Raw genomic sequence first — 26,395 nt, 5'->3', positions numbered from 1 at the left:
CAGGTTCTTTCGAAAAGACCCAAATGTCAAGAACCAACTCTGCTACCTTCAGCATGACTAAAGTCGACTTTAACAATGAAGGATCGTACCAGTGTCAGTACAGCACCACGGTTTCAAGACTAAACCTCATCTCCCCCTTAAGTGACTCTGTCAGACTCTCTGTTACTGGTAAGGAAATTAATCCATTCCATGATGTTGTTGTTTCCCTTGTTCTACATTTTATCATTTGCTTTCTTGATTCAAGTTAGATGAGAAGACTGACTTCTAACTCTCGACAACAACAAAAAAAGAAGTATTTCACAAAATGGTTAACTCTTCTTTTGACATAAGAGGAAATTTAGCAAACAAACAATTCTCAGAAAGGTATATCTCAGCTCAAAGTCAATCCATTCATAAATCTAAGATTGTGTTATTTTTTCAGTGAGCCTCCCAAAGCCCAGCATCTCCATGAGTCCTGTTGGTGAGGTTACCTGGGGTCGGGACGCCAGCATCACTTGTTCTATCTCAACTCAGCATTTAGGTGGAACATTCATTCTGCAGCAGACATCAGGCTCATTCAGAAAGACCCAAACATCAAGTATCAACTCTGCTACCTTCAACATCTTGCAAGTGAACTTTGGAAACGAAGGATCATACCAGTGTCAGTATCAGATAAGGGTTTCTAGTCGATACTTCATCTCCCCCTTAAGTGACTCTGTCAGACTCTCTGTTACTGGTAAGACAAATTCATGAATAAATAGAATAATACAGCACAACAATTAACACAGAAAAACAATTACAATTACAGACTGATGAGTTATATTCACCAAAGAAAGTTAACATGTCATGTCATCAGATGGATCACTTTTTTCAAACTGAGGATTTATTACATTTTTTTAAGGTGATGAAACCCTAAATGTCAACATAACAGTTTGTTGACATTTAGGGCACATTTAAGTAATGAGTAAAAAAACATCTTTGTATAATAACGGGTCATCACGTGACACCGTATTTGTACATTTTCCATTACAATTTTTTTTTTCTGGACAGAATATTTTAAAAATATTTTGTTTTGTTGTGCATCAGGATATCTTTGCTGTGTGCGGAAGCCATCTTGATCTGATATTTGCTGATTTACAAATCTAGGGAATATTATATTTTCATAATACAGTGTTCCTTTTGTACAGTACATGCTGATCTCATCCAGCATTTGTAGCTATTCCTACGAAGAGTAATAAGCCCTAATATATATTTTTTCTGAGTAGAAAATGTGATTAGTTTTGGTGTGCTTTGCTGGTTTACAAATCTAGGAATTTTATTTCCCTCTAATGCTGTTGTCCCTTTTGTACTCAGTGCCGCTGCAGCAGCCCAACATCTCCCTGACGTCTCCTAACGGAGGGCTGGTCTGGGGCCCTGATGGTGCTGAGGTCATCAGGGGTTACAGCTTTGTCTTCACCTGCTCCATTTCCTCCCATTATCCCGGAGGTAATTTCTCTCTCATCTCCTCTGGCTCCGGCCTCATCAACACCAAGCCAGCAGTCAACCGCTCGGCCTCCTTTGACTTCCCTGTGGCAGAGTATGAGCACCTGGGGAACTACAGCTGTGTGTATGAAGTCACACTGTCTGCACGGAGATTCTCTTCCACCATGACTGCCACGATTACTGTCATCATCAAAAGTAAGTAGAGTGTATTTAAACTAAACGCTGCTATATTTCAGGGACAATAGCTGAGTGATGGTGGCCACTACTTACTGTGTATAGCTGCATCAGCAGCACAAACATTTATTAACGGTGCTTTCCCGTAAAACTTTCCAATAAAACCACAGCAGATAGAGAAACAATGAGCTGTCTTGTGCATGTACCTACCATATAACATAATGACATTTCATGTCAATTAAGATTGGCCTCCAGACAAAACAAGTCACATATTGTTAAGCATGCTGTAGTGCTACAGCAGTGGTGACCATTGGATTAGTGCCCTCTATTCATCCCCCAAAAGAAAATTGCCACAAAAAAAGACAGAGTGATGTGTCCATTACAGTTTTTATATAAGCCCCAAGGATGATTGCCGGGCTTTAAAGAACATTTTACATAGTGGCCCAATTCCCGGGTCTGTCACGTGATGCTATGGGGCCCAAAAAGACTTCTTCTCATGGACTTACATTGGGAAAGAGATGGTCGGGATTCGATTCCCGGGCTGGACGGCCCTTCTATGTGGAGTTTGCAGGTTCTCTCCGGGTTGTCCGGCTTCCTCCCACAGTCTAAAGACCTGCAGCTTAGGTTAATTGATAAGCAGGATAAGCAGTTAAACATAATAGATAGATGGAACTCCCCATTAGGAACACAAGAATAGCCATTATTTAAATCAAGAGGTCATAGAAGTTGTAAAAAATGCACTTTCAGCTGAATCCAGAGTTATTTTCCTTCCTCCGTTTATGCGAATGAGCCTGAGAACGAGGAAGGACCGATTGTTTGGAGGCGGGGTTTAAAAAATAGCTAGTGCGCTTGCTCTATGGGCCCATGGATGCGAAAGATCGTCGGAAGATCTGGTAAATTTGCAGCAGGCATGGAGTGAGGATGCAACTTTATGTTAATTTACTTCCTTGTTATTTCAAGAAGAGTTTGTGTGACGGCGACAGATAAAGGAAGTGGGAGGAGACACATCAGCGAACTGTGAAGGCCTGACAGACAAGTAGTAGAACAAGGAAATGTGGGCTGAGAAGGGACATGGAGAGAGAAGACCACATAATATTAATAATATGAGGAGCTGTAATGTTATTATTGCAATCACCACCATCACAATTAGTAACAATGTACTTAAAACAATACCATTTTAACCAATATATACATTTTAAGTCCTATGATAATTGAGCTCCACATTATTATATACATACTGTAAGTGCTTTTCTCTGTTTCATATTGTTGTAAATTGGATATCAATCCATATTATAAATCCCTACATGATAAATCAACCAGGGTGATTGATATATGTTGGCCAATATTAGATTATGGTAGATACATGGTTTGTTTATTTCGGCCGTTTGAGGTCATTTGAGAGCATCAACAAGTGGGTTCAAGTGGCTGAAAACCCACCTCTTCAGGAAGTGCTACCCTGAGCCTTCCACTCAGCACTTATTGTTTTCATACTAGCTTGTTGCACTTATTGTATTCGTATTACTTATAGCACTAACTGTTTTTCTTGTTTCTGCACTGTACTTTGGCTCTGAGTTATGCTTTGCTTCCTGCTCTTAGATGCTTGTTTGGAAAAGGAAATGTACAGTGGGGGAAAAAAGTATTTAGTCAGCCACCAATTGTGCAAGTTCTCCCACTTAAAAAGATGAGAGAGGCCTGTAATTTTCATCATAGGTATACCTCAACTATAAGAGACAAAATGAGAAAAAAAAAGAAAAAAAAAAAAAATCCAGAAAATCACATTGTCTGATTTTTAAAGAATTTATTTGCAAATTATGGTAGAAAATAAGTATTTGGTCAATAACAAAAGTTCATCTCAATACTTTGTTATATACCCTTTGTTGGCAATGACAGAGGTCAAACGTTTTCTGTATGTCTTCACAAGGTTTTCACACACTGTTGCTGGTATTTTGGCCCATTCCTCCATGCAGATCTCCTCTAGAGCAGTGATGTTTTGGGGCTGTCGCAACACGGACTTTCAACTCCCTCCAAAGATTTTCTATGGGGTTGAGATCTGGAGACTGGCTAGGCCACTCCAGGACCTTGAAATGCTTCTTACGAAGCCACTCCTTCGTTGCCCGGGCGGTGTAGTTCAGCACCAGCTATTCAGCTATGTTGCACACAGGAACAGTGGTTTTCTGGCCAGCAACTTCTGTTATTAGTAGAAGTAGGAAGTTAGACCCAATTCTACATTTTCACACAGTGCTCTGTCTCACATTTCCCACACTGTTTAACCCATGTGAAAATCCCACTGAGCACATAACTGTTCATCTCAACTTGCTGTTATTCTGCTCAATTCCACATTTGTATGCGCTGTCAATTTGGATAAAGTGAGCAAAGAAGTTTTCATGTTTTTCCTTAAAGCCTGTTCTTGACCAGGTATCTCTCCTTTGAATAACTAACACAGGAAGCTCAAAAGTGTCTTCTCTGACAAGATAGCAGTTAGTGTGTGGATAGAGACGATTTATTACAGCCATTAACTGTCAAAGTTTTTCTCTCCTAGTGTCTTTGTTGCCGCTGGTTTCCTCAGTAGCTGTCGTGGTTCCACTGCTGCTCCTGCTGGTCTTGGTGGCGGTCTGTCTGGTCTGCAAGAAAAAAAGACGATCCGAGCAGCCTGTTACCCTCGTCCAAACTCAATGTCTGTGCTTCACCAGGACACACACAGCACATTACATGAAAAGAATAAAGCCTTATTTACATGGGACTAGTATTATCAGGGCACATCATGACATTTCATCTGTTTTATTCATCGCATTGGCACTGGATAAGCAAAGTCTGTATTTTACATCATCCACCAGATATGATGTATATATTCATATTTAATGATTGTATATTATATAGACCTATTTATGTTCATGTCATGTTTACAAAGACATCTTGCTCCTGTGCCTGTGTCAATGGGTTTCCTCACTTTTTTGCACCCTAAATGCTGTCAAAACTTTCTTTGTAAAGAATTCCCTCTGATATCCATGAGACATGTTGTGTTTGTGCTTGTGTTGCAGTGGCTGTCAGAGGCAGCAACGATAATGAAAATAACGAGGATGACATCTACCAGAACGTTAATCTGGTGGAAGAAGAGGAGAGTAATGATTATGAGGAGCCAGAGAGTAACGAAGATCAAGATCCTGAGGAAGAAGAAGAAACCAGTGATGATGAAGCCGACTATGAAAATGTAACCCAGCCAATGCATGAACTAACTGTGGACATTTATGGAGAATGTGAGGATGTTTATCAAAACTTTTGAGGTGTCCGATGGTGAAACGTTGAAGAATGCTGAAGAAATTGTATCTTGATCTCTTCCTGCCTCCGGAGAATTGACCAGTCATTCAACCGTCATTATGTTGATATGCCAGACTATATTGCTACAGTTTGTCACCAAATTATTGTAGGGTTGGCATATTTGAACGTTTGTTTTATGGTTTGAACCCAAAAATTTGAACATTTTCCGTTTTTTGGTTTTAAACCACCCCCCCCAAAAAAAAAGAAAAAAAGAATAAGCACAGAAAAAACAAGAGAACCAAACTAACGAGGCAATTTTGTTTTTTGCGAATCCCCTTTTAGTTTTTGCCTTTGAAGAGAGACGCAAAGCATACCAGGAAGTAAGAGTATTTCAAAATAAATGTCACGGCAATAGAATGACCTCATGCAAGTGTGGCACAACAAGTCATATGTAGTTCAAGAAAGTACAATAATTGTTTGGGTGTAATGTAAGCTAAGAGAGTTTATTATGTTTCCTATGTGTTTATGAAGAGGAAGTGTTCATTGTAGTTAAAATTGAGGGTACAGTGTTATTCATCATCAGCTACATGTTAGGCAGTAGATCCAGTGGATCGCCAGTAGGTGTCAGTGTTGCGACATGAGCAGTGTCTGCGACGGAGAGCCACACTGAAGTCTCGCGTGAATACGCGAGAGAACGAGAATCTCTGTACAGATAGAAGTAGAACGCGCTGTGGAGCGACGGTACACCTGAAGTTATATTTTTGTATGTTACAGAGCATCTTCATTAAATGTGTAGCACCAGATTGAGCCTGTGTGACGTCATTCTGTGCACGCTACATAAGGAATTCTTATTGTCAATAATTTACTCCAAATAAGCATTAAGTGTGGTTGCAACAACGCTGAACAACAATCATTTGGCAACTTTCAAATGATATGATACATCTTATATCTCACAGTGCTAAATCATTCTTTAGACCAAATTGCCTACATTATGATGATGGGAATTTGTCAGAGGTGATAAGAAGCTGACAGCAGAGAGAACAACAGAACAGGTTAGAAGGTCAATAATGATGACAGTGACAGTGATGATGATGGTGCAGCGATGATTGTGATGATATAGCGATGAAGGTAGAAATGGGAAGCACAGGTGCTGGGTGGTAACGGAAGCAAGGTCCACTGAAGGGTGTTTAATAAGAATAAACCAAATGTCTCTTTATTTTTCAATTGTCATTATTTTTTGACTCATGATCAACACATGCTCTTCCATGTAGGTATGTTTGGTTCTGAAATTACACAAGTGAACAAGTAAATACATGATGTGTATAACTAGGATGCAAATTAACCAGAAACATCAAGAATCAGATGACATAAACAGCATTAAATACATCTGTATCAAAGATAATTTACAGGCATATATGACTAAATCTATGGTTTAAATACACTTATACTGCCATCTACTGGTAGAAAAGGGTTAAGGGTTAACTTTTACTCTGAGTCTCCTCATACAGTCTGTGCTCTGCGTTCACACAACATGGTGGAGAAATAAATATCAGTGCTAACAGCAACAACTGTAGCGAACATCCACGGAAAGATGATTACAAACGGAAATGTGGTTAATGCAACAACGACAAAATCTCAACTGATAAACTTCTGCCAGGAACTTCCCTCAAGACCTCCAGGGTCACCGAGTGACCCTGGAATATAGTCACCGAATATATACATATATATTTATATTTATATTGAATCTACCTCTAGTGAGTAACAAACTCACTTTATTCTTTTAAAAGTTTTGGTTGCATTTGTTCTAATCTTGTAGTCACACAAAACTCATCTTACATTTCATTCATTTGTGTAAGCTTGAACCAAATCTCCAAATGTGTTGTAAAGTTTATAAAAGTTATTTATCGTTAAGTCCATGATAACCAATGATACAATTATGTTAGTTTCCTGCCATTTAAACTGGATGATGATTGTTCTGCCAGCGAATGTTATCTCACCCACAGCTCAGACCACCAGAGGGGGGAGGGGGGGGGGGGGGGGGGGGGGGGACGCTCTCTCCCTCTCTCTCTCCTCTCACCCAGGACACTGATTTGTGCTGAAATGTTGAGCTAAATCCTATCCAGTCATTAATTATGCATATTAGGTACACATGTATACCTACACAGGTCTGTCTGTCATGACAACATGATGTTGCGTGATAGTTTAATTAATTTCATCTTTAATTGATCAGGTTTTATTTAGTGATTTATACTAAACTGTTTGGTACTGTTCTGCAGCTGAGATAGCCCAGCTTTCAAATATGGAAGAATTAAAAAGACTATGTAAGTAACTAGTATTCATTCTGTAAAATAGGGTTACATTAAATAATCAAGACAGTTGTTAGGATGGGAGTGGTTTGGTGTTTGCACCATACACAGCATCCCCTTTCTCAACCGTGGCTTAGTGGGAGCAGGGCCGCCTTTCAATCAGAAGGTCGGTGGTTCGATCCCCAGCTCCTGCTAGTCTCATGTCAATGTGTCCTTGAGGGTTAAGACACATAACCCCAAAAATTTCTTCCGTAGCTGCGTCTACGGTGTGTAGATAGAAGTCGCTTTGGATAAAAGCGTCTGCTAAAATGACCATAATGTAATGCAAGAAGAATTCTTGAAGAAGCGGGCAGTTCTGTCCGTTCTGCAGACTCGCAGGTCCACTGCTATTCAAGACATCTCCGCATCCAGCTGATTTGAGAAGCAAGAACCTGAAGAAGTGCCTTTTGTGGTGGAAAAGAAGTTCAGACTGGGCCAGTTGATGAAGTCCAAACTACTGTTCCCCAACTCTATTCTTATTCTTTACTTAATACCTATTGGTGTCCCGATGGTCTTTGAAGAAGGCGCTGGAATCAGACAGAGTTTATTCTTCAGGCAAAGAACACAACACAAGCCATTCTCCGGATTGAAACAATGACTCACCTATTCTGTTCTTACACAGTCTTATCTAGCGTGGCTGACACCGGATTTGCCCTTTTAAGCTCCTCCTCTGTTTTCCTTTAAGGTGTGTCTTTTAGGTGTGTTTATTTCCCTGTCATGTGGGTGTGAGTTATGTTCTTATGGGTTGTATGTGTATTGCATGTGCCAGTGTGTCATGGTCAACTTTATCTAGTGGAGTTGAAAGCCTTTCCCTGATGCCATAATTAGTTTACTCATTTTTTGTCAAAACATCATGCAAAATTAAAAGAATTGGTAGGTGAACAAACTATGTTTTGTAGCCTATGCTTGCATTCCTCTGATTTCATGTTTTGCATGTACGATCTTGAATCTGTGATGTGATGTAGTGTTTCTGTGTAAATTTAACGTGCCAGTTTTTTTTTCCGTTTTTGTTTCATTTGTTAGTTTTATTTTGTGTTATTTACCTCTGCTCTCGTTTTAGATCGCTTCACTTCCTGTCTGTGTGTGTTTTCCTGACACTGGGGGTACATCCCAAGTCTCTTCATTCTAGTCTGTTAAAGAATCACCAGATATTGCTTTTTTGTATCAAATGTGTGCATGGTAATAATACATTGTAAATGTAGAAATGGGAGGAGACAACAAAGAATCTGTGCTTTTTTGGGTGCTCCTAGCTTGGAGTCTTTATTAAGAAGCTTATTTAGTGAATTTATTTTTTAATTTTGTCTTTTATTTTATTTACTTTTTGCATTATCCATTTCTGTAACTTTATCTTAAAAAACAAATAAAGCTGGTTTGTATTTTGTTTTGTTTTTAGTGAAGCAATGCGGGTCAGATTGAGGGTGTTATTAGGGACGGGGTCCTGAAGCTGCCCTTCATAACCGAGTGAGGTTCCCAACCACACGGGGCTCCTCCTCCAGAGGTGGCCCTTTTAAACCGGTCCATCCTAGAGTTCTTCCAGTCCTCCACCACCCACACACCGCACACACAATCCGTTGATTTCCGGCTGTTGGGGAGGCAGACTTCTTAGCCTGAGATAAGCGATACAACAGCAGCTAGTGTTTTAAACTATGCAGACTTCACCCCCTAAGCAGGCTGGGACGGTCTTGCGTGTAGATTGTGGGGGGGTACATTCGTTACCTGGATCAAAAGGTTACAGAACAAGCCGTCTTCCAGTGCCTTACCCACACTGTTCACGTTTGTGTTGGTTAGGTATAAGCTTAACGCTGATCTTGTGCCAGGATGCATTTGAGGAAGTGAACCCTCTTTGATCACAACAGCAAAAGTACAAAATAGTAGGTGTTAACTTGTCACCTTTGAGCCGCTCCATCGTGTTGACAACTTGCAACTTCTGCTTCCCTGCCCTGAGAGAGACTTCAAGCGCTTTGCACAGGACAAGTTGTTAGCAAGGATGTTGTCAGATATGAGAGAACTTGAGAGAAAGGAGCTGGTCACTTCACCCGGACAGGTGGTGCGGGCAACAGTCCATGTACTGTTGGGGACAATTTGGGCTTCCCTTGCATTGGTGGATTTACTCAGGAGGCCAAAGAGACTCAAGTTTGACTCTGTGTTCAACTCTCGAGTATTTCCCCGTAGGCCAGCCAGAGCTCCCACCGTGCATAGGCCATGACCTTTTTCAAGGCGTAGTTGCACACGGCCTTACCCTTTACATCTGATACTAAATAAATAAAGATAAATAAAAACACACTGCTGTCATTGTTGGGGGCTGTCAGTCATATCAGCTGTTTAGATCAGCTGGTGTCTTCAATCCAAAAGGAGGAATCATCAGCCTGTCATCTCTTTTAAACTTGATTGTCTCTCTACCTTCAGTGCATTCATGCTGCTGTTACGCGCCCCTCCACTCCCCATCTCTACCCAAACTTCATCAACTCATCAGCCACCATCACCACCACCAGTGTCTGGACTCCACGGGGCAATTTGTCTTGTTGGATGTTCTGTTTCTCACTTTAGGATTTTGCTAGGTTTTTTGTTTTGTTTTTGTTTCATTGTTTCACTTGTGGTTCTTCTGATTGCCTTTGGACTCAAAGGGCCTCATCTCCTGTGTAAGTTTTGTTTGCTTCCTGTGTGCATGTGTGTGTGTGTGTGTGTGTGTGTGTGTGTGTGTGTGTGTGTGTGTGTGTGTGTGTGTGTGTGCCGTTTGGGCCCTACTCCGTTGTCCTGCCAGCTGCCTTGTGCAGACGTGACATCCTGTCTGCAAATGTCTTTCCCTCTCTCTCTTTTTTTTGTCTATTTTGTAATGTGAAATATCGAAACCCCCCCCCGCCAAACCAATTTCAAGTGCCACATCTTTAATTGTTGGAAAAGAGAATTTTTGAAGAAGTGATATTCCTCCTGGCCCAGCCGAGGTTTGTGTTATTGATGAGGTTGTAAAACTTGAACAGGAACCAGTGTGTGTTTCAATCTGACATTACCCCAGCTGTAGGAGAGAAGGAACAAGTGGTCTAACTTCAACTGTTAAAAATGCAGCGGTTGCGCTGTGAAATGATAACCCATGAATTCCTCTTAATTTGCTATGTATGGTATACTCACCAGATGTGTGAGAGAGAGCAGGGAATTACAAGAAAAACTAACCCCAGAGTGTTTAACATCATCACATACAGCCCTTCACACTATTCCATATGGCTGTCATAGCTACAATTTACTAAAGATATTAACTTGTGAGTAGCAGTTTGTGCAGGTCTTCAAAAAATTGTATGTTAAAAGCATGTACACGTGTTCAGCATGTCAGATTCTTTACTGCTCAGATATTCAGGTTCTGAACATTGATCGCTGTTTCAAATATTTGTCCTTCAATTGAATCTCAGATGAGAACATATGATATCAAAAATAAAGGCTAGATATTTTTAGAGTTGGTGTAAACTAACACATAACTAAGAGAACAGTGATGTAGGCAATCGACCGTTTGCTGAGCCCCGACCCCTTTAGTTACTGTCACTAAGCCTGTCAAGATTCCCATTCTCACTTTGTACTAAAAGCGGTTTACAGACGTGCACTTGATGGCTATTTGTAATATAGCTTTGTAAAAGCAAGTATATTTTAGTACTATACTTCAGTACAATTTTGAGGTACTTGTACTTCAGTATTTTCATTCTCTGCTTGTTTTTGTAGTGTACTTCTACTTCACTACATTCAAGATGAAAATATTGAACCTACTCTATTACATGTATGTGTGTACTTTAGTTACTTGGCAGATTCAAATGAATAACACAAAATACACATTTAACGGTATGATATACGATTATACACCCCTCCAATACACAAGCACACACACACACACACACACACACATCCACATCCATCCCTCATGCACACTTACACCACTGATTAATAATCCTTAGTTGGCACCTTCATTTACTTAACTTTGGTGTCATTTGGTTTAATAAACTATCTTTTGTTTTTTGTGGTCTGAGAGGCGGCTCATAACAAATATACCGAGCTTAAATGAACCAGGACTGACAGAAAGGGCAGCTTGTTTTTTATATGTGCTAAGTGTGTGACAACCAGTTTTAGCACTCTAGTGTTAGCTTGAAAATAAAGAGGAAGCTTTCCAGGAAGGACTGAGCAGTGTGGAGTTTTTTTTTGTTGGTTTTAACTTCAGTTTTCTGTCGTCTGTTCTGTCACTGATAAATGTTTCAGCCATGGGGAGCATACAGCAGAGAATCCTTCGTTATTTGGCCATTGGTAAGACATATTCCCAAAGTATATCTGGAAAGTTGCTTTTCTTTTGTATGGTACAACAGTTATATTGTATGGTATGGATATGTTTCACTTTAAGTTTAAAGCTCCTTCACTTTATTTTAATTATCAAGGGAATCCAAACACAACAAGGAAACCTTTTATGTCTGCACTTTTCAGCTTGCTGAATGTAATGAGCCATACTATTGTTTCTCTTCTCTCTACAGTCTCTTTTCTCCTGACCTCAACTTCACCTGCTGCAGGTCAGTCACTTCTCCGGTGTGATGCATCAAATCTTCACAGTTATCAGTTTACGTTCTTTGTAAATAACTGAAGAGTTATTTGTTATGTTGTGTCTTGTGTTTCTGATAGATGCTCAGATCAGATTAGTTGGGTCTGGGTCTACTCGTTGCTCTGGAACAGTTGAAATCTATTACAACAGTGCCTGGGGAACAGTATGTGATGACGAGTGGGACTTAAAGGATGCTGAGGTGGTGTGCAGACAGTTGAACTGTGGTACGGCACTGAGAGCTCCTCCGGAGGCCCACTTTGGTCAAGGAACCGGCGAAATCTGGCTTGATGATGTGAGGTGTTCAGGAACTGAAAGGTCTATAACTGAGTGTCAGCATGAAGGATTTGGGACACACAACTGTGGACACCATGAGGACGCTGGTGTCATCTGTTCAGGTGAGAAAACCTTTGGATTAATGTGACCTTTTCTGTATATTCTAACAGCTCTAGTCTTTGTGGGTTCTGATGAGCCTTTTGGATGCAGCACTGGGTAAAGCGCTGGTAACCACACCCTGCAGCATGCTATTAGAATTGAAGAGCAGAGTGTGAAATGTTGCTTAACACCTCATAAATTAAACTTAAATGCAAATGAAGAAGGGTTTTTTTTTCGTGTGTTTGATATACTGGCTGGCAAATGTTCACAATTTGTATGGCAATCCATCCAATAGTTGTCAAGACTATTTATTAAAAACAAAAAATGTCAACCTCATGGTGGCGCTAGAAGTGAATTCAGAGGAGAACCATGAATGTCTCTACCAAACCTCATGACAATCCATGCCATAGTTGTGGAGATGTCTTCTGGACCAAAATGGTGGACTCACAGACCGACACACTGACATCGTCATCCATAGAGCCATGCGCTGGCTAAAAATACAAGACTTACAAAAGACTTTTGAAACCCCACCTGGCTACAAGTCTATTTAGTCAGTGGACTGTGGTCACCATTTTATTCATATTCCAGATGTCACTGGGTTGAAATTCGTGCCACTGCTTGACGAGGTCAGCGTTGTTAACAAAAAAAAAAAGTAACCTACATTTTCTTTTTTGCAACTTGTTGCATAAGCAAAACTACTGGCCTCTGACTTTTGGACAAGTGCCTCTTCAAAAAGGCAGTGAACCAGTCGGGGCTGGCTTGTTGAATTTTTCAACCATTTGCGATGGCACTCTGGTCTGCCAGCTGTCTTATATCTGCCAGAGACAGGCCATAGTAAATACCCTCTGACTTTTTTACGTATTCAACCAGTTCCCTTTCCAACAGCTACTTGTTTCTTCTGTAACAATTTGGTCAGGGGTCCTTTTCTTGCAGTATCTTGCTGCCGCAGTGTTCGAAAGGGAATATCATAATCTTAAGCAGCATTGTGTATACAATCTTAATGCTGTGTGTGTGTGTGTGTGTGTGTGTGTGTGTGTGTGTGTGTGTGTGTGTGTGTGTGTGTGTGACAACTAAAGTTAGAAAACTGGTAGGGTAAGGTAGTTTTTTAACTTAGTAGTAAATATGAAATTCAATTAGTCGGATCAGCCGTCACCATGTTGAGAGCTGTGTGGAGAAAATAGATATTCTCTGAATTACCTTCACATTTTTTATTAGACAGACCAAGAAGGCTTTTAACTTAGTACTTTTTTTATAGTGTGTACATCCCCCATTCATTGGATGCTTCATCAGTCCGAGTTGCCATTATTCCGCCTCACCACACCACATCATGCTAATTTAAAAATGATAGTACAGCCAAAATCAAAGATGTAACACATTTAATATGATATTATTGTGCTTTCACAATTTGTGCTATCTTTCAGCAATCCGCCCAAAGCCCAGCATCTCCATAAATCCTATCGGTGACGTTACCTGGGGTCAGAATGTCGTCTTCACTTGTTCCATCTCAACTCCCACTCAACAGCTTTTAAGTGCAACATTTATTTTGAAAAAGGATTCAGGTTCTTTCGAAAAGACCCAAATGTCAAGAACCAACTCTGCTACCTTCAGCATGACTAAAGTCGACTTTAACAATGAAGGATCGTACCAGTGTCAGTACAGCACCACGGTTTCAAGACTAAACCTCATCTCCCCCTTAAGTGACTCTGTCAGACTCTCTGTTACTGGTAAGGAAATTAATCCATTCCATGATGTTGTTGTTTCCCTTGTTCTACATTTTATCATTTGCTTTCTTGATTCAAGTTAGATGAGAAGACTGACTTCTAACTCTCGACAACAACAAAAAAAGAAGTATTTCACAAAATGGTTAACTCTTCTTTTGACATAAGAGGAAATTTAGCAAACAAACAATTCTCAGAAAGGTATATCTCAGCTCAAAGTCAATCCATTCATAAATCTAAGATTGTGTTATTTTTTCAGTGAGCCTCCCAAAGCCCAGCATCTCCATGAGTCCTGTTGGTGAGGTTACCTGGGGTTGGGACGCCAGCATCACTTGTTCTATCTCAACTCAGCATTTAGGTGGAACATTCATTCTGCAGCAGACATCAGGCTCATTCAGAAAGACCCAAACATCAAGTACCAACTCTGCTACCTTCAACATCTTGCAAGTGAACTTTGGAAACGAAGGATCATACCAGTGTCAGTATCAGATAAGGGTTTCTAGTCGACACTTCATCTCCCCCTTAAGTGACTCTGTCAGACTCTCTGTTACTGGTAAGGAAATTAATCCATTCCATGATGTTGTTGTTTCCTTTGTTCTACATTTTATCATTTGCTTTCTTGATTCAAGTTAGATGAGAAGACTGACTTCTAACTCTCGACAACAACAAAAAAAGAAGTATTTCACAAAATGGTTAACTCTTCTTTTGACATAAGAGGAAATTTAGCAAACAAACAATTCTCAGAAAGGTATATCTCAGCTCAAAGTCAATCCATTCATAAATCTAAGATTGTGTTATTTTTTCAGTGAGCCTCCCAAAGCCCAGCATCTCCATGAGTCCTGTTGGTGAGGTTACCTGGGGTCGGGACGCCAGCATCACTTGTTCTATCTCAACTCAGCATTTAGGTGGAACATTCATTCTGCAGCAGACATCAGGCTCATTCAGAAAGACCCAAACATCAAGTATCAACTCTGCTACCTTCAACATCTTGCAAGTGAACTTTGGAAACGAAGGATCATACCAGTGTCAGTATCGGATAAGGGTTTCTAGTCGATACTTCATCTCCCCCTTAAGTGACTCTGTCAGACTCTCTGTTACTGGTAAGACAAATTCATGAATAAATAGAATAATACAGCACAACAATTAACACAGAAAAACAATTACAATTACAGACATATTTCACAAGGTAGGTTTCTTGAAGCAGTAATATTTCATTTTCAATTAAGTTTACTATAAAATTGTGGTTTCGGGCGAGAAAGTTATTAATAACTTGCAGAAATTGCGTGTAATAGTCCACCTTACATTTTCTCACCCCCCCCCCCCCCCCCTCTGATGAGTTATATTCACCAAAGAAAGTTAACATGTCATGTCATCAGATGGATCACTTTTTTCAAACTGAGGATTTATTACATTTTTTGAAGGTGATGAAACCCTAAATGTCAACATAACAGTTTGTTGACATTTAGGGCACATTTAAGTAATAAGTAAAAAAACATCTTTGTATAATAACGGGTCATCACGTGACACGTTGTACATTTTCCATTACAATTTTTTTTTTCTGGACAGAATATTTTAAAAATATTTCGTTTTGTTGTGCATCAGGATATCTTTGCTGTGTGCGGAAGCCATCTTGATCTGATATTTGCTGATTTACAAATCTAGGGAATATTATATTTTCATAATACAGTGTTCCTTTTGTACAGTACATGCTGATCTCATCCAGCATTTGTAGCTATTCCTACGAAGAGTAATAAGCCCTAATATATATTTTTTCTGAGTAGAAAATGTGATTAGTTTTGGTGTGCTTTGCTGGTTTACAAATCTAGGAATTTTATTTCCCTCTAATGCTGTTGTCCCTTTTGTACTCAGTGCCGCTGCAGCAGCCCAACATCTCCCTGACGTCTCCTAACGGAGGGCTGGTCTGGGGCCCTGATGGTGCTGAGGTCATCAGGGGTTACAGCTTTGTCTTCACCTGCTCCATTTCCTCCCATTATCCCGGAGGTAATTTCTCTCTCATCTCCTCTGGCTCCGGCCTCATCAACACCAAGCCAGCAGTCAACCGCTCGGCCTCCTTTGACTTCCCTGTGGCAGAGTATGAGCACCTGGGGAACTACAGCTGTGTGTATGAAGTCACACTGTCTGCACGGAGATTCTCTTCCACCATGACTGCCACGATTACTGTCATCATCAAAAGTAAGTAGAGTGTATTTAAACTAAACGCTGCTATATTTCAGGGACAATAGCTGAGTGATGGTGGCCACTACTTACTGTGTATAGCTGCATCAGCAGCACAAACATTTATTAACGGTGCTTTCCCGTAAAACTTTCCAATAAAACCACAGCAGATAGAGAAACAATGAGCTGTCTTGTGCATGTACCTACCATATAACATAATGACATTTCATGTCAATTAAGATTGGCCTCCAGACAAAACAAGTCACATATTGTTAAGCATGCTGTAGTGCTACAGCAGTGGTGACCATTGGATTAGTGCCCTCTATTCATCCCCCAAAAGAAAATTGCCACAAAAAAAGACAGAGTGATGTGTCCATTACAGTTTTTATATAAGCCCCAAGGATGATTGCCGGGCTTTAAAGAACATTTTACATAGTGGCCCAATTCCCGGGTCTGTCACGTGATGCTATGGGGCCCAAAAAGACTTCTTCTCATGGACTTACATTGGGAAAGAGATGGTCGGGGTTCGATTCCCGGGCTGGACGGCCCTTCTATGTGGAGTTTGCAGGTTCTCTCCGGGTTGTCCGGCTTCCTCCCACAGTCTAAAGACCTGCAGCTTAGGTTAATTGATAAGCAGTTAAACATAATAGATAGATGGAACTCCCCATTAGGAACACAAGAATAGCCATTATTTAAATCAGGAGGTCATAGAAGTTGTAAAAAATGCACTTTCAGCTGAATCCAGAGTTATTTTCCTTCCTCCGTTTATGCGAATGAGCCTGAGAACGAGGAAGGACCGATTGTTTGGAGGCGGGGTTTAAAAAATAGCTAGTGCGCTTGCTCTATGGGCCCATGGATGCGAAAGATCATCGGAAGATCTGGTAAATTTGCAGCAGGCATGGAGTGACGATGCAACTTTATGTTAATTTACTTCCTTGTTATTTCAAGAAGAGTTTGTGTGACGGCGACAGATAAAGGAAGTGGGAGGAGACACATCAGCGAACTGTGAAGGCCTGACAGACAAGTAGTAGAACAAGGAAATGTGGGCTGAGAAGGGACATGGAGAGAGAAGACCACATAATATTAATAATATGAGGAGCTGTAATGTTATTATTGCAATCACCACCATCACAATTAGTAACAATGTACTTAAAACAACAATACTATTTTAACCAATATATACATTTTAAGTCCTATGATAATTGAGCTCCACATTATTATATACATACTGTAAGTGCTTTTCTCTGTTTCATATTGTTGTAAATTGGATATCAATCCATATTATAAATCCCTACATGATAAATCAACCAGGGTGATTGATATATGTTGGCCAATATTAGATTATGGTAGATACATGGTTTGTTTATTTCGGCCGTTTGAGGTCATTTGAGAGCATCAACAAGTGGATTTTTTTAATTCTCAAATGTCCTGAGACCAAGGTGATTTATGTTGTGTTATATCACACAGTGGTGGAATGAACTTCCCACTGACGTCAGGACAGCGGAGTCGCTGCCCATCTTTCGCCGCAGGCTGAAAACCCACCTCTTCAGGAAGTGCTACCCTGAGCCTTCCACTCAGCACTTATTGTATTCATACTAGCTTGTTGCACTTATTGTATTCATATTACTTATAGCACTAACTGTTTTTCTTGTTTCTGCACTGTACTTTGGCTCTGAGTTATGCTTTGCTTCCTGCTCTTAGATGCTTGTTTGGAAAAGGAAATGTACAGTGGGGGAAAAAAGTATTTAGTCAGCCACCAATTGTGCAAGTTCTCCCACTTAAAAAGATGAGAGAGGCCTGTAATTTTCATCATAGGTATACCTCAACTATAAGAGACAAAATGAGAAAAAAAAAGAAAAAAAAAAATGAAAAAATCCAGAAAATCACATTGTCTGATTTTTAAAGAATTTATTTGCAAATTATGGTAGAAAATAAGTATTTGGTCAATAACAAAAGTTCATCTCAATACTTTGTTATATACCCTTTGTTGGCAATGACAGAGGTCAAACGTTTTCTGTATGTCTTCACAAGGTTTTCACACACTGTTGCTGGTATTTTGGCCCATTCCTCCATGCAGATCTCCTCTAGAGCAGTGATGTTTTGGGGCTGTCGCAACACGGACTTTCAACTCCCTCCAAAGATTTTCTATGGGGTTGAGATCTGGAGACTGGCTAGGCCACTCCAGGACCTTGAAATGCTTCTTACGAAGCCACTCCTTCGTTGCCCGGGCGGTGTGTTTGGGATCATTGTCATGCTGAAAGACCCTGCCACGTTTCATCTTCAATGCCCTTGCTGATGGTAGGAGATTTTCACTCAAAATCTCACGATACATGGCCCCATTCATTCTTTCCTTTACACGGATCAGTCGTCCTGGTCCCTTTGCAGAAAAACAGCCCCAAAGCATGATATTTCCACCAGCATGCTTCACAGTAGGTATGGTGTTCTTTGGATGCAACTCAGCATTCTTTCTCCTCCAAACACGACTAGTTGAGTTTTTACCAAACAGTTCTATTTTGGTTTCATCTGACCATATGACATTCTCCCAATCCTCTTCTGGATCATCCAAATGCTCTCTAGCAAACTTCAGACGGGCCTGGACATGTACTGGCTTGAGCAGGGGGACACGTCTGGCACTGCAGGATTTGAGTCCCTGGCGGCGTAGTGTGTTACTGATGGTAGCCTTTGTTACTTTGGTCCCAGCTCTCTGCAGGTCATTCACTAGGTCCCCCTGTGTGGTTCTGGGATTTTTGCTCACCGTTCTTGTGATCATTTTGACCCCACGGGGTGAGATCTTGCGTGGAGCCCCAGATCAAGGGACATTATCAGTGGTCTTGTATGTCTTCCATTTTCTAATAATTGCTCCCACAGTTGATTTCTTCACACCAAGCTGCTTACCTATTGCAGATTCAGTCTTCCCAGCCTGGTGCAGGTCTACAATTTTGTTTCTGGTGTCCTTTGACAGCTCTTTGGTCTTGGCCATAGTGGAGTTTGGAGTGTGACTGTTTGAGGTTGTGGACAGGTGTCTTTTATACTGATAACGAGTTCAAACCATTAACCATTAATACAGGTAACGAGTGGAGGACAGAGGAGCCTCTTAAAGAAGAAGTTACAGGTCTGTGAAAGCCAGACATGTTGTTTGTAGGTGACCAAATACTTATTTTACAGAGGAATTTACCAATTAATTCATAAAAAATCCTACAGTGTGATTTCCTGGATTCTTTCCCCCCATTCTGTCTCTCATAGTTGAGGTATACCTATGATGAAAATTACAGGCCTCTCTCATCTTTTTAAGTGGGAGAACTTGCACAATTGGTGGCTGACTAAATACTTTTTTCCCCACTGTACTTATGACTTCTGGTGACTAGTAGTTCTTTTGATTACCAATGTTGAATGCACTTATTGTAAGTTGCTTTGGATAAAAGCATCTGCTAAATGACTGTAATGTAATGTAATGTAATATCATGTAACAAACAATTCTCATTGGCCCATCCGCTATGTTGTTCTTTTACACTTCCAAATAGCAATATTGAAAAAAATCTAAACTCTATTTGATTGGGCTTTGTTTGTATTGGTCAGGCTTATAATACATACATTTAACATACACAAAGCTACGGCATACATTTTATTATGACTTTATACCATAAAAAAAGAAACTCTCTTCAAGTTCAGAGACACAGAGACAGAGACAAAGAGAGATCTAGCAGTGATTCTTTAAGAAGATGGCTGTCTTTATTTAGCATTGTTCACTTAAATTTGTAGTTTAGCACCAGCTATTCAGTTATGTTACACACAGGAACCGTGGTTTTAAAGTGAGCAAAGAAGTTTTCATGTTTTTCCTTAAAGCCTGTTCTTGACCAGGTATCTCTCCTTTGAATAACTAACACAGGAAGCTCAAAAGTGTCTTCTCTGACAAGATAGCAGTTAGTGTGTGGATAGAGACGATTTATTACAGTCATTAACTGTCAAAGTTTTTCTCTCCTAGTGTCTTTGTTGCCGCTGGTTTCCTCAGTAGCTGTCGTGGTTCCACTGCTGCTCCTGCTGGTCTTGGTGGCGGTCTGTCTGGTCTGCAAGAGAAAGAGACGATCCGAGCAGCCTGTTACCCTCGTCCAAACTCAATGTCTGTGCTTCACCAGGACACACACAGCACATTACATGAAAAGAATAAAGCCTTATTCACATGGGACTAGTATTATCAGGGCACATCATGACATTTCATCTGTTTTATTCATCGCATTGGCACTGGATAAGCAAAGTCTGTATTTTACATCATCCACCAGATATGATGTCTATATTTATATTTAATAAGAAGAATATTATATTAAATAGTCATATTAAAGTTCATGTAATAATCACAAACATCTTGCTCATTGGCCTGTGTCAATGGTTCTACAATGCTGTGTAGAGAGATGAGCCTCCTGAATTTGCACCCAAAATGCAGTCAAAATGTTTTTTTTAAAAGTTCTTGACCAAAAAAGAGGCACAAAAACCCCCCCAAAAAGTGTATTTGGCAAAATACAGTTTTCCCTTTAATTAATAGTCCAGTTGATTTGGCGTCACAATGATTTTGGAGGGTCATATTATTTTATGGGGGGGACACAGCATCAATTGATCCATTGTTTGTGTTTGAATGCTTGTAAAGAACTCCCTCTAAAATGAATTTTGTCCTGATGCGTGTGTTTGTGCTTGTGTTGCAGTGGCTGTCAGAGGCAGCAACGAATATGAAAATAACGAGTACGAGGACGAGGATGATGTCTACGAAAACTTTAATCCAGCGGACACCAAGAAGAAACTCAAAGAGGAAGCTGGGAGAGTGGAAGAAGAGGAGAGTACTGATTTTGAGGAGCCAGAGAGTAACAAAGATCAAGATCCTTGGAAAGAAGAAGAAACCAGTGATGAAACCAGTGATGATGAAGCCGACTATGAAAATGTAACCCAGCCCTTGGATGAACTAACTGTGGACATTTATGGAGAACATGAGGATATTTATCAAAACTTTTGAGGTGTCAATTGTTGAAGAATGCTGAAGAAATAGCTCGATCTCTTCCTATAGTTTGTAACCAACTTCTTGTAGGGTTGGCCTATTTGAACAAAGACATTTTCATCAATAAAACAAATATATATCATTATTAGCTAGTCTTGTGGCCCCGTAGCATCTTGGGGGACATTTATATATATATATATATATATATACATACACACACACACACATTACATTTGTAATAAAATTTAAGATTAATTTCAGTCCCTTCTGCAATGTTTTCCAGCTCTTCCTGGGGGATCCAGAAGCATCCTCAGGCTAGTCAAGATACATAGTTTCTCCAGTGTGTTCTCTGCCTTTCCTCTTAATAGGTTGGACGTGCCCCGAAAACCTTTAAAGGGGCATCCAAGAGGCATCCTGATCAAATTCCCAAACCACCTCAGCTGGCCCCTTTTGACGAGAAGGATCAGCAGCTCTACTCCAAGCTCCTTCTGGATAACTGAGCTCCTCATCCTATCTGTAAGAGTGAGCCCAGCCACCTTATGAAGGAAGATCATTCCCCCAGTACACCCCACAGAACTCTTAGGGAGACATAGTCATAAGCTTTCTCCAAGTCAACAGACCACATGTAGACTGGATGGGAAACTCTCAGGACCCCTCCAACAGACCTGCCAGGGTAAAGAACTGGTCCACGGCCAAGACAGAATTTGCATTGCTCCCCCTGAGCAGCGTGATAACCACACCTAGGTTGCTGCCGCCCGGCTCACAATGCACCCAACCCCAAGGCATGTCCCGGTGGACCCACAGGGTGGCGGCTCCATGTAGATGTAAAGGCTGTGCCGGGTTGAGCACCATGTGTGTGTTATCCCTCTTCCAGGCAAGGTGCTGTAACAGTTTTCTGGCCAATTCGTATCGGGCGAGTGAATCACTCTTGGTCTGGCCCTTGTCCTGGGGACCATTTTGCCTTGGGAGACCCTACAAGGAGCACAGATCTCAGGGTCATTGTGGCACTCCAACTTCCACAACATTCTCTTTAAATTGACCTAACTTACTGGCTAATCTACACCTGCATTTAGCTTCTTGAATTATCAAGTTAAAAGCATACATGCACTTTCTTGCTGAGAGTTAGATGAAAAAAAAAGGTACCCACTCATTTTTGTATGCTAAATATGAAGGTACTATCAGCGGATACTACTGTTGGATAGTTTAGCACCAAGTCTGGAAAGGGGGAAACAGCTAGTCAAACGAGATAGTAATAGTTAATTAGTGTGCTTTAGGTGTTGGTTGGCGAATTTTGTTACCTTTAGACAGAGTCAGGCTAGCTGTCCTCTCCCCGTTTAGTCTTCATGCACAGCTACACATTAACCATGCAGACATGGTGGTATCGATCCTCTCATATTACTCTCAGCAAGAAAATGAATAAGTGTATTTCCTAAAATGTTGAACTATTCCTCTCAGTGGTATCGACCACACTTATATAAATACATAGTTTATACATGTTTTGATGTTGTTTTAAAGGCATATTTTAAATATACATTTTTCATGTTGAATATACCTTTACTCTTAAATTGTTATATTTTATTCAAATAAATTTCTTAATGATTCTTGTAAGTATTCTTGGCTATCTTATTGCAATTGTACACATAACCCAGATAACTACGTGTATGTGTGTGTGTGTGTGTGTGTGTGTGTGGGGGGGGGGGGGGGGGGGGGGGGGGATCTCATACAACCATAAATATTGACCAGTCTAGGCTGGGTGGTATAAAAATAGTCCAGTAATTTATAGCTGAGGAATCGTCAGCCATCTTGAATCTCCCTTTCTATTTAGGTCCCTGGCATCCCTTGGTTCATTGACACACTTGTTTATTTCTGCTGTGGTCCTCCTGATGACTTAAAGGTTACTATCTTTCTTTTTTTCAGTCTGATTATGTCTTGATCCATCCAACTTCAATCCAATCCAAAATCAGCATGGACACCTATTCCATACAACAACAGCTCAAAGGCTAAAAATGACCACACTGGAGGCAACGCGCGTTACCACACTTTTTAGATGCTGGTAGATTAAAACTAATACTGTTCACCACATACCACAATATCAGAATAATATATGTAATTTGTGAGAAGTGAGAAAATACCACAATGATGCAGCTGTTTTAAGCCAATCACATGCGAACCAATTGAGCCAATGGCAAGAAGGCAGTTTTACAGAGTTTACGCCGAGACAGCCACGAATAGATATGACACCCGTTCCTTGTAACGTTAGCACACTTGCTTCACACACATGCAGACATACTCTGGGAAATAATAGCACTCTGAGCTCATCCACGGAAGAGGCAGTGAAGAAGCCTCGTAACCTGAGACAAAACAGGCTTTGTTCACATTGCTGGTCGACATGCTAAGTTCTGAACAGCTGCTAAAGTTGGATTCTTGGTTGTCAGTTTATATGTCGGAAGAGAACAAATGGATGTTTACATGTGAGCCACAACGATATCAAAAGATTACCCATCTGTTCTGATGCCACACTAACCACTGATAACCATTTCATTTCAACACATTTATATAATATGTCAATTTTCAAGTAGGAATGAAGTGAATTGTCAGTTATGTTGTTTCATTGTCCAATCTATTAGCTGTGGGTGACGTACTGGCAGCTTTGACAAATTCAAGTTTTGGGAGAAACGCTTATTCATTCTCTTTCCTAAAGTTTCCTAAAGGGGGGGAGGTTATGATAACGTAATAACTTCAACAAAGTAAGTCTGCCTTTATTTATTTATTCATATGAATAAATAACTTTAACTTAACTTGAATATTAACTTATTAATATAACATTAAAACTAATTTACTGTATACATTTTTTTTAATGATACAAAAACAACGTTTGTCCTAACAGTGGCAGAATATATTTAAAACTCAATCCAGTGAGTAGTTCATGTCCATACACTGAACTGCCTGAGGGGACTGAGGTACATTTTTCTTTTCCTTATGCCGTTTTTCTTCTCACTTGAAGTGGTGTTTACTTTCTACAGCAAAGTTTGTGTTAAATGAAAAGACATTTGTTGAATAAAGTGCCAACGACTATTAACCCACATATTCTGATACTGCTACCTGGGGATGAATAAAGTATCTATCTATCTATCTAAAATGGGTAATGAGCTAATCTGTATCTGCAGCATATAATAGGAAGCGAAACTCCAATGCAGTGTGAACATAACACAAACAGGATATGACCATGAGCTGTCTTTAGCCTTTTGATGAGTTGCAGGGCATTCCTGACCTCGCTGGCACACACCAACAAACAGCAGTGAGCTCATGGGGTGTAAATAGCACGGTTGGAGGGACGGAGCGGGACAGCTGGAGTATATAAAGGAGGGGAGTCCTGTGCAATGTTCCAAACTACCCGATAGAAGACTGACAAGGAGAAGAAACTCTGGAAGCTCTCAGTTCTCACACTTCACTGGAGACTAAAGACATCAAGTCTGAGAAAAGGAATCCGACAAGATAACTGACGCTTCGCAGGTTGCAAGTCGAGCTTCTGTCTATAACTATCGCTGATATGATGTCCCAGCATGCAGCCTTGACCGGCTTGTTCGGCGAGGACCCTTTCTTCAGCCAGGAGCAGCTGCTGTGGCCGCTGCGTCACAAGGCCCTCTCATCGCTGCAGCAAGACTTCTTCAACCAGAGAACCAAAGTGGCCGACAGCCTTCTGAGGGGAATTCACGATAGGCCCCACCAGCTCAAATTTAGCCAGTTTCCCCTTATTTCCTCCACTTTGATGAGGTATGTACAATGAATGTGTTACTCAGTAGTGGTTCCACCTGATTGACTTCGTGAAAGGGCGTTTTCAAAACTGTGGTTGGTTTGCTCGAGTCCAAATCAGTGAAAGAGTTGGGGAAGATGATGCTTTTTCCCCCTGGTTTGTTTCTTCAAGTGAATTAGTCACAAAAAGCCCCGGTTCACTCTTCGGCCAGCTTCCAGCAGCTTTTGATTTCATGCTTCTGCATTCACAGCATGCAAAGCAACACTTGGCATCAGGGGCCGTTTGGCTCAAACTTGCATAGTTTGCCTTGTAGTCGGGTGAGATCGAGGTCGGATCACATTCCCACCACAAACGAATCGCTCTCGAATTAATGACCGGTCCAAGAACACTTACTCTAGAAGGTCTTGATGGGGTTGTTTTGGTCCGCAAACGAAACGTACTGTCGAACCAGTCCGATTCAACCGGGCTAAACAAGGCGGGTTTGAAAACGCCCTCAGACACTAGTGGAGTCATGGAGCTGATTCTGATCTAGATTCTGCTTCTTTTTCAGGTTGAGTGATGCTAAAGAGAGGGAGACTCCCAGCACGGAGCTGCACAAGGAAGCCCAGCTGGCCACAGCAAACAACAATGACCTCCTGGTGACCCTAGACGCTCGCGGTTACGCCCCCAATGACATCACTGTCAAACTGGAGGGGCGTAGCCTGGCGGTGGTGGCCATGAAGCAGGCCGGAGCAGAAGAGAGCGAGTCCTGCGCCTCTTCTTCCTCCAGCGCCTCCTTCTGCTCCTCTGCCTCGTCTCAGACGGGATTTGTCCAGAAGATCGACCTTCCCCCTCACCTGGATCTGTCGCGTCTCTCCTGTTCCCTGATGGATGATGGGCAGCTGCGTATCCACGCCCCCGTGGCAAAGCGGCCAATCAGTGAGGAGCAGGAGGTGCCCGTTCGGTTCAGGACATCGCTGGAATTTCCCATTTCCAAGGACAAGGAGGAAATGGACTGAGGCGGAACAGAGAGACTAATGCACCCATGACAAACATATCTTAATAAAAAAAGACTGTCTATAATGAGTTAAGTTTACCATTACAAATTGAAGAGAATATGTATTTTATAATTATTTACAATTTGTATAAACTGTTGAAATAAAATAAAGTGTTGATTTTCAAAAACTGATTTTTTATTAGTACAGTGGTGTGAAAGAGGGGGTGATGCCAGCAGAGGAAAAGATGATCTTAAGATCATTATGTGTTAGTGGTATCTAGCCATAGTTTTATGCTGGTATCCCCAATGGAGAACAATGGAGGACAATGGAGGAATTAGTTTGTGGTGCTCAACACACAGAATTTTCTTCTCTTTTTTTTTTTAAACCGAATGCTGCCTTCTATTTTATTGAAACATTTTTAATGTTGTGAGCAAACAAAATTCCATCAACCTTCATTGCATTGCGTAAATCTCCAAGAAAGGCATCTAAAAACCTAGGTCGATAAATCCAAAAGTATCTGCATTTCAATAAAAAAGTCTAAGTCTAAGTCTAAGTATAGTCTGTTGAAACATGTAATAAAAAAGTAGTATAGTATGACAAAAAGTAAATTAAAAGTCAT

The 26,395-nt window shown here is 40.7% G+C and overlaps 4 protein-coding genes across 4 annotated transcripts; all 4 read left to right on the top strand.

The window, feature by feature from the left end:
* The first annotated feature begins 39 nt into the window (after positions 1-39).
* LOC137888214 (immunoglobulin superfamily member 1) lies at positions 40-5,693 on the top strand. Its single transcript, XM_068731559.1, has 5 exons — positions 40-168; positions 422-715; positions 1,333-1,656; positions 4,175-4,309; positions 4,674-5,693. The coding sequence occupies exons 1-5, from the start codon at positions 54-56 to the stop codon at positions 4,913-4,915; spliced, it is 1,110 nt and encodes a 369-aa protein (XP_068587660.1). The 5' UTR covers positions 40-53; the 3' UTR covers positions 4,916-5,693.
* Positions 5,694-11,455: 5,762 nt separating this feature from the next.
* LOC137888156 (scavenger receptor cysteine-rich domain-containing group B protein-like) lies at positions 11,456-13,696 on the top strand (the record flags this gene model as incomplete). The annotated part of the gene is made up of 4 exons (XM_068731480.1): positions 11,456-11,513; positions 11,735-11,770; positions 11,880-12,194; positions 13,593-13,696. Coding segments are annotated over exons 1-4 (498 nt in total), but the record flags the coding sequence as incomplete, so codon positions are not given.
* Positions 13,697-13,766: 70 nt separating this feature from the next.
* Positions 13,767-21,193, top strand: LOC137888213 (immunoglobulin superfamily member 1-like). Its single transcript, XM_068731557.1, has 6 exons — positions 13,767-13,895; positions 14,149-14,442; positions 14,696-14,989; positions 15,759-16,082; positions 20,047-20,181; positions 20,759-21,193. Exons 1-6 carry the CDS (start codon positions 13,781-13,783, stop codon positions 21,061-21,063), a joined length of 1,467 nt encoding a protein of 488 aa, XP_068587658.1. The 5' UTR covers positions 13,767-13,780; the 3' UTR covers positions 21,064-21,193.
* Positions 21,194-24,360: 3,167 nt separating this feature from the next.
* Positions 24,361-26,082, top strand: hspb9 (heat shock protein, alpha-crystallin-related, 9). Its single transcript, XM_068731574.1, has 2 exons — positions 24,361-24,819; positions 25,350-26,082. The coding sequence occupies exons 1-2, from the start codon at positions 24,596-24,598 to the stop codon at positions 25,795-25,797; spliced, it is 672 nt and encodes a 223-aa protein (XP_068587675.1). The 5' UTR covers positions 24,361-24,595; the 3' UTR covers positions 25,798-26,082.
* Positions 26,083-26,395: the final 313 nt, after the last annotated feature.

Source organism: Cebidichthys violaceus, unplaced genomic scaffold, assembly GCF_023349555.1.
Source record: "Cebidichthys violaceus isolate CVI_PGR_0920_01 unplaced genomic scaffold, fCebVio1.0.p SCAF_52, whole genome shotgun sequence".
NCBI classification, from domain to species: Eukaryota; Metazoa; Chordata; class Actinopteri; order Perciformes; family Stichaeidae; genus Cebidichthys; species Cebidichthys violaceus.
This window is presented reverse-complemented; position numbering and strand designations above follow the sequence as displayed.